At 27.3% G+C, this 15,075-nt stretch overlaps 1 protein-coding gene across 3 annotated transcripts; it reads right to left on the reverse strand.

The window, feature by feature from the left end:
• Positions 1-2,767: 2,767 nt before the first annotated feature.
• LOC127239623 (uncharacterized) lies at positions 2,768-6,480 on the reverse strand. Of its 3 annotated transcripts, none has more exons than XR_007836165.1 (5): positions 6,146-6,480; positions 5,812-6,082; positions 4,887-5,079; positions 4,693-4,771; positions 2,768-3,366 (listed from the first exon to the last, which is right to left on the reverse strand). XR_007836165.1 is itself a non-coding variant. In XM_051257861.1 (2 exons), exons 1-2 carry the CDS (start codon positions 6,455-6,457, stop codon positions 6,020-6,022), a joined length of 375 nt encoding a protein of 124 aa, XP_051113818.1. In that variant the 5' UTR covers positions 6,458-6,480; the 3' UTR covers positions 5,812-6,019. The 3 variants fall into 3 exon arrangements, 1 of the variants encoding a protein (XP_051113818.1); XR_007836164.1 differs by having other exon boundaries at positions 2,769-3,366; positions 4,887-5,074; XM_051257861.1 differs by lacking the exons at positions 2,768-3,366; positions 4,693-4,771; positions 4,887-5,079.
• Between the last annotated feature and the right edge of the window lie 8,595 nt (positions 6,481-15,075).

Below are 15,075 nucleotides of genomic sequence, written 5' to 3' on the forward strand. Positions count from 1 at the left end.
AATCTTTTTAGATGCATACGAGAGGGAGTGGCCGGATGATCGGACGACCGAATACATCATAGGGAGTAATCCGTCCCTTTCCTTTTACATTTATGCATTTTATTCAATTTAGCATTATGTATATAGAAATAGATTTATTTTTATGTCGGTCCCGGGACATGCATGCATTAATTTTTTTGTTTCTATATTTTATACTAACTTATTTTCAAGTGTTTTTAATTTGTAGGTAAAGCTTATGTGGAGACGAGGGGATCCGCATAGATCCTTCGATCTCGATTTCAAATCCAAGGTAAGTAATTTTAATATTATTTTTTTGTTTCCTATACATATATACTAATATCTATTTTAAATCCTTTTAGGATCATACGAGAGGGAGCGGCCGGATGATCGGACGACCGAATACATCATAGGGAGTAATCCGTCCCTTTCCTTTTACATTTATGCATTTTATTCAATTTAGCATTATGCATATAGAAATAGATTTATTTTTACGTCGGTCCCGGGACATGCATGCATTAATTTTTTTGTTTCTATATTTTATACTAACTTATTTTCAAGTGTTTTTAATTTGTAGGTAAAGCTTATGTGGAGACGAGGGGATCCGCATAGATCCTTCGATCTCGATTTCAAATCCAAGGTAAGTAATTTTAATATTATTTTTTTGTTTCCTATACATATATACTAATATCTATTTTAAATCCTTTTAGATCATACGAGAGGGAGCGGCCGGATGATCGGACGACCGAATACATCATAGGGAGTAATCCGTCCCTTTCCTTTTACATTTATGCATTTTATTCAATTTAGCATTATGCATATAGAAATAGATTTATTTTTACGTCGGTCCCGGGACATGCATGCATTAATTTTTTTGTTTCTATATTTTATACTAACTTATTTTCAAGTGTTTTTAATTTGTAGGTAAAGCTTATGTGGAGACGAGGGGATCCGCAAAGATCCTTCGATCTCGATTTCAAATCCAAGGTAGGTGATTTTAATACTATTTTTTTGTTTCCTATACATATATACTAATATCTATTTTAAATCTTTTTAGATGCATACGAGAGGGAGTGGCCGGATGATCGGACGACCGAATACATCATAGGGAGTAATCCGTCCATTTCCTTTTACATTTATGCATTTTATTTAATTTAGCATTATGCATATAGAAATAGATTTATTTTTACGTCGGTCCCGGGACATGCATGCATTAATTTTTTTGATTCTATATTTTATACTAACTTATTTTCAAGTGTTTTTAATTTGTAGGTAAAGCTTATGTGGAGACGAGGGGATCCGCAAAGATCCTTCGATCTCGATTTCAAATCCAAGGTAAGTGATTTTAATACTATTTTTTTGTTTCCTATACATATATACTAATATCTATTTTAAATCTTTTTAGATGCATACGAGAGGGAGTGGCCGGATGATCGGACGACCGAATACATCATAGGGAGTAATCCGTCCCTTTCCTTTTACATTTATGCATTTTATTCAATTTAGCATTATGCATATAGAAATAGATTTATTTTTATGTCGGTCCCGGGACATGCATGCATTAATTTTTTTGTTTCTATATTTTATACTAACTTATTTTCAAGTGTTTTTAATTTGTAGGTAAAGCTTATGTGGAGACGAGGGGATCCGCAAAGATCCTTCGATCTCGATTTCAAATCCAAGGTATGTGATTTTAATACTATTTTTTTGTTTCCTATACATATATACTAATATCTATTTTAAATCTTTTTAGATGCATACGAGAGGGAGTGGCCGGATGATCGGACGACCGAATACATCATAGGGAGTAATCCGTCCCTTTCCTTTTACATTTATGCATTTTATTCAATTTAGCATTATGCATATAGAAATAGATTTATTTTTACGTCGGTCCCGGGACATGCATGCATTAATTTTTTTGTTTCTATATTTTATACTAACTTATTTTCAAGTGTTTTTAATTTGTAGGTAAAGCTTATGTGGAGACGAGGGGATCCGCAAAGATCCTTCGATCTCGATTTCAAATCCAAGGTAGGTGATTTTAATACTATTTTTTTGTTTCCTATACATATATACTAATATCTATTTTAAATCTTTTTAGATGCATACGAGAGGGAGTGGCCGGATGATCGGACGACCGAATACATCATAGGGAGTAATCCGTCCCTTTCCTTTTACATTTATGCATTTTATTTAATTTAGCATTATGCATATAGAAATAGATTTATTTTTACGTCGGTCCGGGACATGCATGCATTAATTTTTTTTGATTCTATATTTTATACTAACTTATTTTCAAGTGTTTTTAATTTGTAGGTAAAGCTTATGTGGAGACGAGGGGATCCGCAAAGATCCTTCGATCTCGATTTCAAATCCAAGGTAAGTGATTTTAATACTATTTTTTTGTTTCCTATACATATATACTAATATCTATTTTAAATCTTTTTAGATGCATACGAGAGGGAGTGGCCGGATGATCGGATGACCGAAAATAAAGAGTAGTTAGTCGTTTTTCTTTTATATTTTCGCATTGCATTTACATTAGCATCTTACATATAATAATAGAATTATGTTTAGGTCCCGGGACTTGGATGTATTAATTTTGTTTCTAAATTTTATCCTTGTTTGTTTTAAAGTGTATTTTGTTTGTAAGTAAAGTTTATGTGGAGTCTACTACTATCAAATCCATATTCGACACGAACAAATAAAGATTTGGGTCTAAAAATTAGTTGCAAACTATTTTTAGGTCAGGCCAACCCAGTATGGTTGAATAACCAAACTTGGTTTGAGGCCTATGCAAATTATGACGTGCCTAGCAGTGTCTAGTTGATTAAAATATTTTAAGAAAAAATAATTTTTAATATAAATTATCTATATAATAAAATTAATAATTAATTAATGTTTAAATTCTTAATTATCAATAAAATACTTTGTCCTAATTATATCAATTTAGATTAATATAATTTATTATTTAATAAAATATGATATATTATTTTTAAAATCTAATATTAAAAATCTGAGTTGGGCTAAGCTTGCCCGGTGTAATTTGAAACCGGGCCATGCCTTGGTTTGGGTTTTCAAGCCCAATGCAAAATCAGGCCGAACCTATCGGACCTGAATTTTAAAACAGCCCAAGCCAGCCCAAAAAATATTACTCCCTCCCTCGCAAAAAATGCACTAATTTTTTGCGTGATGGGGGGAGTAATACCAGCTTTAAATTGCCACATTTTTTTTTTCAAATATGATATCAACTTTCTCAAATAATAAAAGCAACATACCTTGAAATATGAATCCACCGATATGCTGAAAGTTTTTTCTTTAAATCCGCCGATATGCTGAAGCTTATTCCAGCAATACCTTTTTATCGAACTGCAATGGTGCACCAGAGAAGTCATTTTCCAATGCTTTTACATATACCTCTTGAAAGTAAGAAATTAAGTAAAAAAAAAAAAAAGACAAATCATGCCTACACTGGTTTTTCAAATATCTATTATCATGAAATTGTCCAAAGCATTATTATTACGAAATACAGTTTACCAATTCTCTAAACTAAGACTACTTAGTATCAGCTCGCAAACAATTTGTCCATACCATCTTTAACGTGCCAACATAACTCAGGGGAAGAAAAAAAATGCCCGTGAGAAAATTATTGAGCACAACATGACAACTATTTTAAACATTTTAATAAAATTTGACCCATTTGCCTTATGAAAATATGTTCAGCAATTAGTGGACAAAAAATTAATGTTCATACATAGACGCGAATACTAGAAACCATATTATTCTTTTTGTACATTTTTTATTATAAAACTCAAAAGGTAACAAAAAGTACACAACCATTTAAATAACACGTTACAATACTTCAAATACACATTCGACTACGCATACCTGCAATACCCCTGGGTTTATTTGCAATAGTTTTATTTATAAGAGGAAATAAAATTTATTTATTGAGAAGATAAATATTGCATTCAAATTATATAATTTAGATAAAAGAAAATTTATAGTCCTCCTCTCTTTACTTTTTATTTGCAATAGTTTTATAATTGTTTTTTAATTATAAAAGAGAAAAAAAAAGAAGCTATAAAAAAAAAAAATAAATAAAAAAAATCAGAATATTTCACATTAAAAACAATATATAATAAATACTAACCTCCTCTACTAAAAAACTATGGCCATATTTGGGTTGCGCACAAAATTTAAAGAATATTAATATTATATTGATAGTCGGTAAAAAATATAAGTATAAAAAGTAGTAGCATTTGTGTAACAATAATAAAAAAATAATATTAAATTTTGCAGGATTTTACATGCTCGAGAGGTACGTCCGATCACTTGTGATTTCATTAGTATTATAAATATAAAAATATTAATATTTTTAATTTTAAAAATTTTAAAAAATCATTTCTAAAAATAAATAGAAACAAAACGGTCATATTTTAAAAGTTTTTTTTATCGTAATGATTTCATTAGTATTATAGTAATATATATAATATAAATATTTTTTAATTATAGAGATTTTTTTTAAAAAAATTACTTGTAAAAATAAATAGAGACCATAACGGTCATAATAATAAGATTTTAAAAGATCTTATGACTAATGGTTTCCTTAATTGCTAATCACCAACAGACTTGGATTGGGCAAGAAGAAAAAAGAACGAAGGAAAGGTAGACTTGGATGGTTAGAGATTCGACCTGGACTGCTGCTTGCAGCAGCTCCATTTTTGGGTGACACAGTGCGCAAACCATTGGGAGTGCGAGGGGATGATTTCACCTGACAAAAAAAAAGAGAGAATACTTCAGTAATACAACTCAGAGAGTATGATATCCGAAATTCAGTAAATGTAATTGAGATCACTTGCAATGGGACTCTTATATGCATTACTAACCCCATCAAGAACCCGATTTTGGGAGAAGGCATTCGTAATCCTGTCGGTTTCCCTAAACCCTGAACAACGCTACTGGATTGCCCTCTGCCTGAAGTAGAAGAATTCGTTAGAGAAGTCTTCGATGGCTGGCACTGCAGGCCTTGGCAACATCCTTCCTGCGCCGACAGCTACTTTTGGGAGTTGCGTTCCTTTACTTGTAGTAGTTAGTGTCAATAAATAATACTAACATTAGGCACAAGACGATTTCTGATTTCATTTAAACACACAAACACACACAAGATGAGTTCCTTGGCAATGATTTCTGATACTTTCAAATCCCCATTGAAGTGAAAACTTAAAACCAAATTTACAAGAATCGAATCAAATGAAAACTTCAGATACTTTCAAATGTACTGCATATCTCATCCCAAACCTAGTTTGGAAGCTTAAACCATTCGACAAGATAAGAACACTAACAATTTCTTAAACATATCCAAAACTTGACTGTGCTAAATGCTAACACTAAATAAACAACAGCTGTAAGAATTTGCACCTTCTAAGGCAATATTATGATTCATTTAGATAACCTACAGGCTCTGCAACCAACTATGATTAGAGCTAAGAACAACAACTTAGCAGAATTCATTCAATGGATGCAATTTAATCAATAAGAAAGAATTAATCTACCAACTTCAAATCGTGTTACCCAAATTTATAGATAAAGTGAATATTCGGAGCTAAAACCTAATTTGAACAGAGTTAAGGAGCAGAGCAAAACAAAAATTAAGCCAGTCAAATTTCAACCAGGCAAATAAACCAAAATCAACCGACTGAATCATCGAGGAAGATAATCAAAGCATCTACGCCCAAAATGCTACCATACTCACAAGATGATCAGCATAAAGTTGTATTATTAACTGGAACAAGGAGAGCTTCGAATTCATACCTGATCAGAATCGCTGATTCATTCATTCACACAGTCGAATTCATTCCCAGGATCATCCGTGCTCGGAAATGAAATGCCTGAATCCCAGTCACCATAGCATCAGGAAGACCTCTCCTACACCGCTGCTCCATCTCCCGAAAACAACGCCTCCACAGATCCATCCCGGCGGTTCCGAACCCAACCTTTCAACCCTAACTCCTTCGCATTATCAATCGTCCAATTCCGATAGATCCGACGCACCTTGCACTCTCCCCCTTATCACCATTCTCACCTGATTCAAACACCAAATTAGAACGAAACAGAAATCTATTAATGAAATTGAGAAATCGCTTACTGTTTTGACAGAGGCCTCCTCCTGCGGCGAGTTCATCGAGGACATAGTAGAGAATAGAGTGCGTAGACGGTGTCGGAGCAGAGGAGGAGGAGAATGAGGAAGATGAAGACGACGGTACAGCGGAGGAGGAGAATGAGGAAGATGAAGACGACGGTACAGCGGAGGAGGAGAACGAGGAAGAAGAGAAGTATGATGAGGAAGAAGAGGAGGTCGCGCGAATGTCAGGCGGCAGAGCGCATTGGCATTGCTACGCCATTGGAGATGCTTCAGATCTGAAATCGTGGTTTGGAACAATAGCGATTTTGTCGCCATTTCTGTTAAAGTCGCAAATCGGAAGTGTGGAAAAGTGATTGGTAGTGTTGTTTGTGGTTCTGCCAGAGTAACTATGGGTGTGTTTGTTTGGGGTTGAATTTTGAATTGGGATTTGAATAGTTAAAATTTTGAATTTAAATAGTTGTATAATGTGATATAAATAGATATTGATGCGATGTTTTAAATGTAAAATTGATTTTTAGTATAATATAAAAAAAAAAAATAAATGTTTGATTTGATGTTTTTTGGGAAAAAAATGGGATGAATAGTAAAACTTAAATCCAATTCCCTAAACAAACACACCTTTAAATGAGTTGTTTATTGTATGGGCCTAAACTAAAAATGGGTTCTGGCATAGTAATTATGTGTTTGTTTGGGGTAATGGATTTTAAATTCACTGTTCATCCTATTTATTTATTTTTTTCAAAAATATCAAATTAAATACCTATTTTTTATTTTTTATATTATACTAAAATTAATTTTACATCCAAACATCAAATCAACACACTTTATATCGCATCATACATTATTCAAATTTAAAATTTCTAGTATTCAAATCTCAACTCAAAATCCAAACCTCCAAGCTAAGCACCCTATATCTTTGTCAGTCCAGTAACTCCAGCCCAATAAAATATCTAATAAAATATTGTTACTTTTATTAATAATATTTATGAAAATTTATCCATTAAAAATATTAGATAAACATTATGATATTTTTTTTATTCAAAAATCAGAAAATTTACGAAAAATCAAAATTGAATCTAAAACTTAAGCTCAAAAGATTTTGGCCGAGCCGGGTCTATGCAAATCAAACCGTGCCTAGTGCAATTTTTTTTTATGCAAATCGAACTGTGCCTAGTTCAATTTTTTTTTAAAAAAAAAATTGTTTAAATATTTTTTAATATATAATAAAATTACAACGTAATTGCACATTTATGGGGTGTATTCAATAGAGATTTTTTTGGATTTTATTGGAGTCTTAAAATTTTGGTGTATTCAATCCAGATTTTAAAAAGATTTTAAAATTTGAATGTATTCAATTCAGATTTTAAAAAGTTTTTTAAAATTTTAAGTGATTCAAGAATCCATAACTTTAAAAATCCATGGATTTTGTTGGATTCTTTAATAAAATTGTTACAAATCTTGTTATAAAGTGAGATTTCAATGGATTCCCAAAATTAGTAACAATGTACATATTATTTTATTTATAGCATTAATAACTTTATTATTTTATATGTATTTATTATTTTATTATAATAATATCAATAAGATAAAAAAAAAAATTTAATGTCTAATATAAAAATTACAAATATTTTAAATTTTTATATATTTGAAATAATATTAAAAATTATATATATAAAAAATACAAATAAACTTGTTCAAATAATTTGAATTAAAATTATCAGTTTTAATGTTTGAAAATGTCAAATCAAAATGAAATTTTCTATAATTTTAATTTATATTTTCTTATTTCGATTTCAATTCTGTCGGTTCAAAAACCACCGATTATATTTGACAATGTTAGTTTATGTTTATTCCTTTTTAATTATTTTATTTTTAATTTTAATTAATAAAAAATATAATTTTAATGTTATTTTATTTATAAATATATTTTTTTATAAAAATTCATATAAATAATAATAATAACAATTAAATAAATTGTTACAAAATAAAAATTAATTGCGCTGAATATATATAATATAATAAATCCGATTAAATAATACTATAACAAAAAATATAAATTTAAAATATTATTATTATTATTAAACTAAAATAAAAATGAGAATAATAATAAATATATTTTTTGAGAACTAATGTACTTTTAATATTTTTGTTAAATATTTGAATTTTTATATATAAATACAAGTGTACTGTATATATTTGAAATTATATAAATCACTAAAAAAAATTATTTAATCCACCATTTATAAACTCTAATCAAGTTTACAGAAATAAATAAATAATCCAATCAAATCTATCAAAATTCATATAAATCAATACATAAAATCAATTAAACTCTACATAGATTCTATAGAATTTATAAATTCACTCAAGTTTACAAACTTTTTAAAATCCAAACAAATTCATTAAAATTCTAATTGAATACACCCTCTAATGTTCATGTTATTGACAACCAATAAAAATATTTTATTATATTTTATATTTATTTTACAAAAAACATTTGTACCAAAATTCAAAAAGTTTTATATCCAAAACATAAAAGACAGTATTTACTTGAAATTTTATTTTAATTTTTTTATATCACATATTAATTTATTTTTATCATAAATTTTACCTCAAATATTTGAATTTTTTAATTATTTTAAAATATTTAAAACTTTATAAATATATTTTTTAATATATGTCTAAATAAATCCCTAGGTACAAGCAGCCGACAAGACATACATTTGTAATAAACTAATAAAAATAATTTTTTTTAAAAAAAAAAAAAACTAAGAATGTTCTTTTTTTTTTGTACGCTTAATTCTAGTTAGTTAATATTTTTTTTCTATGACATAAAAATCCGCAACCATTACCCGAAAGTGGACATCTGGTAAACTCCTAGCCGCACTTAGTAGTTAGTACCCTGCAAATAATTAGCTAGGAGTATTTTTTATGACGGCTATTGGAGTTTGGACTGTTTCATATTAGAATCTTTTTCACTTTTTTGTAAGATGACATTTTTGTAAAAATTAGTTTTTTTTTTTTTTAAATTTTCATATTATTAATAAAATTATAATTTTTTAAATATAGTATATTACAATTTTTTTTTATAAAATATTGCATTAAATATTCATTATTTTTCTATTATTCTGAATTTTTTTTAAAATTTATAAACTTTCATCTAAAGTGAATGGTTTTATATTTAACTCTACATAAATTAAATGAATATATTAGTAATATTTTCTAATTAATAAAATACTATTATTTTTTAATCTACCGTATAACTCAAAAATACTGAATTGAGCCGGAGGGATTATTATTTTATTTTATGCTTCCCCAAGATTAAAAATAAAATATATACGGTATAATATTTTTCATTTCTTTTATAAAATAAAAAAAAAAATAGTGAACTCATAAAACAAAATATTATATACAAAATTTTAATGAAACAAAAGTTTAATTTAAAAAAAAAAAAAAAACCCAAATATTGATATGACGTGATATTAATTATGCTTTTAAGATATTTTTATCAAATACTTAAATTCATAATGTAATTAATAATTTGAATAAATTTTATTTTCCATTTGTCGTTAATGTCATTATCATCGTATTAATTTTAATTAATTAATTATGAGTGTCCACTTGCATGCTATTTTGTCCTTTTCTTCGTTACTTCTTATTTATCGTTTTACTTTAATTTTTATGAATGAAATTATTATGCCACTAATTGATCATGAGTGAGAAAGCATTATACTGCTATTTTTATTTTTTTTAAGAGTTAAATTTTAATTTATTTACTATGTAATTTTATTATCCATTATAAAAGAAAAAAAATATTTATTATTATAAAATATTATATTTATCTATTATGTTGGAACTGGGCCAACTCAACACTAATATGGTATTATCTGCTTTGGGCTGAGCCCGCACGGATTTGTTTTTGAATATCCTCCAAAAGACCTCGTACTAGTGGAGTTCACTTGGGACTTATATTTTTTTCGCAACTTCCAACGTGGGACTTGAGATTGCACCCCAACATATTATTTGAATAAAAAATTAAAATAAGAACACAAAATCAAATTAAAAAAATAAAAAAATCATTATGAAATTATACAATAAGTGTGTTTCTTTAATAATTTTTATAAGTTAAATTGATTCTAATTTAAATTGAAATTAAATATTATTTATAATTTTTATAAAAATATATTATTTTTTAGTGAAAATATTATATTAGAATACTAATTAAATAAAATGAATATTTGTGTCGTATTTACTATTTGTTGTAGATTTTATGTCAGTTATTAATATTTTTAATTTTATTTAGGTAAATTTATTATTATTATTTTTTAAATTATAAAAACAATACTACTTTCTTTAAATAATGTAAGATAAAAAGAATAAAATGAATATTTTGAGTGATATAATATTGGATATAATATTAAAAAAATAAATTAAATAATAGAAAAGAATTAAAATTGATGCTTATTTACGCTTTAAGTATTACATTTATTTTTTGTAAGTATTAGATTTAACATTAAATATATTTTTATATTTGTGTAATTTTTTATACAAATATTATTATACTAGTATAATAAGACACTAATATAAATAATTTTTTTTAATTTGTATTACACTTTGATATAATAATTAATATTTAGAGATCATATCCAAATGTAAAAAGTAAATATTACAAGGACGGAAGGAGGAAGCATTATTTTTTTTAAGGAAAAAAATAATTTTTGGTCCCAATATAACAAAAATTAATCAATTTTGGTCATAATATAAACATCTTATCAATTTTGGTCCAAATATAACCAAAACTCATCATTTTTTGTCTCAATATAAATTTTTTATCAATTTTAGTCCCAATATAACCAAAATTCATCATTTTTGGTCAAATATAATTTAACCTTATCTTTTTTTGTCCCACCGTTAACAAACCGACGAAAATGCTGACATAGACTTGCAAGATTGTGCAATTTCTTCAAATATAAATATAAGATTTGATTTCTTTTCAAGTTAATATTTTCCGTCGGTTTGTTGATTGTGGGAAAAAAAAAAGGTTTGATTATATTCGGACAAAAAATGATGAGTTTTGGTTATATTGGGACAAAAATGATGAGTTTTTGTATATTGAGACCACAATTAATAAAACTTTTATATTGAGACCAAAATTGATAAAATGTATATTTTTAATTGAGATAAATGAACATAGTAAAAAGAATACTTTAAGGGTGTGTTTGTTTGAGGGTTTGAATTTTGAGTTGGGATTTGAATAGTAAAAATTTTGAATTTGAACAGTTGTATGATGTGATATAAATAGGTGTTGATGTGATGTTTTGAATGTAAAATTGATTTTTAGTATAATATAAAAAATAAAAAATAGGTGTTTGATTTGATATTTTTTGGGAGAAAAAATAGGATGAATAGTGGAAATCCAAACAAATCCCTCAAACAAACACACTGATACGGACGAGTACAATACATTATTTTAATTCCATAATATTTTTACAATTTTTAGTACTCCCTCAGTCCAGCTATGAAGTATACATATTTCTATTTTGGGACGTCCAATGACAAAGTAATAATTTCATTAAATATTTTATTTTTTTTCATAAATACCCTTAATTTACATCACATCATTACTTGTATACAAAATACAAGGGTAAAAATGTCATTATACTACTTTTACCTACTTATTATAATTAAAATACTATTATTTCTTAAATTCCATGCCAAAACTAAATATATACTTATTGTTTAGACGGATGGAGTATTTCATAACAAAAACACTTAAAATTATCAATATTAAACAAATATATTACTAATATATCTTGCAAATTTATAAAGGAAAAGGAAATACAACTAAATGACGGAAGTAATAATAGCCTAAATAAGTTCAAGAAGTAATAATTTTATTATTATAATAATAATTTTTTAAATAATGAAAATAGAAATAGAAATAGAAATACATGCAAACATATATAACAATAGATTGAAAATTGGGGTGGGGCCAAACCCTATTGTGTAATCTCGTTAAAATAAATAATATTTTGAATATATATTCAACGAATATTTTAATTAATAAAAATATATAATAAGAGATATTTTTTTCTTTTGATTTTATGCATTATTTATATTTATCGACAAGATTTTTTTATTTTTTATTTTTTTAAAAAACCCTAAAAATATATATTTTTCTCAGAAAATGTATATATATATATAACTTAACTTTTTACTACAATTTTAAGAATTTGAAAACTTTCAAATTTTTATGAAGAAAAAACTGAGCCAAAACTTTAAAAATTAAAAGTAAATAAAATTATTAATGGTAACAGAATCTCTTATTATTGGGCTCTAAAATTCTTTTAGGATGTGTTTGTTCCAAAAAATATCAAATCAAACACCTATTATTCAATTTTTTATATTATATTAAAAATCAATTTTACATTCAAAATATCTCATTAACATCTATTTATATCACATCATACAACTATTCAAATTCAAAATTTTTACTATTCAAATCCAAACTCCCAAACAAGCAAAGATTTAGGTAACTTTTACTAATAGATAAATTATGGATTTCCTTTTGACATATAGTTTAGAAAAAGAAAAAAGTTTAAAAGATTCAACATATAGTTTAGGAAAAGAAAAAATTTTAAAAATATATACGGACGGTTAGGATTATATCTACAAAACCAACGGCTGATATATCGGAATGAAAATACGTTCCGAACCATTATATAAAGGGTTCGCTCTTTGCTTTTGCCGCTGTACTTTAATTATGTTCTCGAAGATTTTTCTCTACTTGTTTTTCTGCTGCTACAAACTGATACTTCATTCAAAGGTATGGTTTCTTTCTCTTATTTGAATTTTGTTCGATGTTAATTATGGCGCTTTCTGTTATGTTTATTTTGATATATATGTGGTTTTTTGTTTGTGATGTATGCGATGAGTGGTGTTATTTTTGTTTTGGAGGAATTCTAGTTCGTATCGATGTGATATTTAGTTGGAATTTGATTTTTGGTGCGCTTTTGCAATTCTAAAAAAAATAATAATACAAAATACAAAATATTTTACAAAAATCAAAAAGTTAAAAAGAACTTTAAATGCTAATTATACAAGATCAAAAAGTTATAGATATTCAATGGTTTTCTAGTAGTTAGATTTAATAATGCATGGCCATGCAATTGCTATGATTTTTTATTTTATTTTCTTTTTAGTTTATAGTTAATTTTGATAAAATAAAAACTTTAACACTTGTTTGCTAAACTTAATTACATTATATTTTTACCATGGTTAATTACCAATTAAATTTTCAAAAATATTTCTAATTATTTTTTTCTTTTTATAATTTTTCAATAAAATATATTAAGTAACTTTTTAAAAAAAAAAAAAAAAATTGTATCGAATTCAAATGGACTATGTAATTTAAAAAATTATTAAAAACATTTAATTTAATATCTTCAAATCGCAAGACAATTTTGTTGGTAAATCTCCAAGGAGAGGAGAGGAGCATAGAGCTACTTGTAGGCGTTCGACACGTGTCCCCTCCCATTAACTTAAGAATTAGTGGTTAGTTTCCTTTGCAACTAACGCCAACTGCTAACAAAAGCATCATTTTGTAAACACTTGTACTTTTTAAAATAAGTAAAAAAGTGATATAACTACTATGTATTATTTAATTTATGTTTTATGCTATATTTTATATATACATTTTTTAAACAAAATTACTTGTCAATACTATCAAAATTTTAAAATATATTTACATAAACAGAGCAATAAAACTTATATAATATTTAATGTGCGGTAGCCAAATAAATATTATAATTACTTTCTTAATATAATTATAAAATTATTTTACAATTTATATTGATTAAAAAAAATAAAATTGATTCGTTCTAGCGAAGAAAATCGTCGAACCGGCGCTTCCCGACGAGCTCACCGATTCGTATCGTGAATTCGAAAAACGGGTCGACGAGTATGTCGCGTCGGAGACTGTATCGATGCTCACTCTTCTACCCGACAAAAGCCCCGATCGTGGTTACGTCACGGAAATTCTCACGCCCGTGAACAACATATCGAAGCGTCTCCACCGATACTGATTAATGAACGCGAAAGGATACGCGCGAACGTGCTACATACTAATCCTACTCGACGACGATCAAATCGTCGACTGGTTTGTCGGGATCGTGCGGCGGTGGGTGAGGTGGTTCTTCGACTGCGACAATTTCGCCGAAGTGAAGCGGGCAATATCGACCCAGGTGCGGATGTCGTGCATACGAACGTTAGCGTCGAAGTACCGAATCCACGAAACGGAGATCGCCAAGAAGTTCGACGAGGAGCTGAGCAGGATCCCATTGTCGTCGACGGACGAGATCGAGCTCGAGGATCTTTATTCGGACATGGTTTCGAGCGAAAAACGAGCTCGACGGCGCGTCGATGTACGGGGTTAGCGACAGCGGGGTGACCCAGGTCGATATCGGCACTTAATTTTTAATATGGTTTTCGATTTATATTAAAAAAATATAATATATATAGTTTTGTACAAAATATATAATATATAATTTATACACTAAAAAATATAATAGTTTAACATAAAATATTATTTCCTCAATCCCACTTAATTTGTCCACTTTTTCTATATCTGTCCGTCCCATATAAATTATCTCTTTTCTGTTTTGGAAATATAATTATATACTTTAATCATATTTTAAAATTCATAATTTATAAAAAAAAATTTAATTAACTATTCAGTTATTTTAATCTATAATTATTTTTATTATACCATAATTATTTTACTAATATATTTCTTAATTACTTACTAATTACATCATAACTAAAACTTCGTGTCCCAACTAAAATTGACAAATTAGTTGGGTAATTTTTTTTTTACACTACTTTAAACTAAAAATACAAAGTTAATACACCAGTAAAATAAATTTTAAATTATT

This window comes from Andrographis paniculata, unplaced genomic scaffold (genome assembly GCF_009805555.1).
Source record: "Andrographis paniculata isolate CXL003 unplaced genomic scaffold, ASM980555v1 Contig78END, whole genome shotgun sequence".
Classification (NCBI taxonomy): Eukaryota; Viridiplantae; Streptophyta; class Magnoliopsida; order Lamiales; family Acanthaceae; genus Andrographis; species Andrographis paniculata.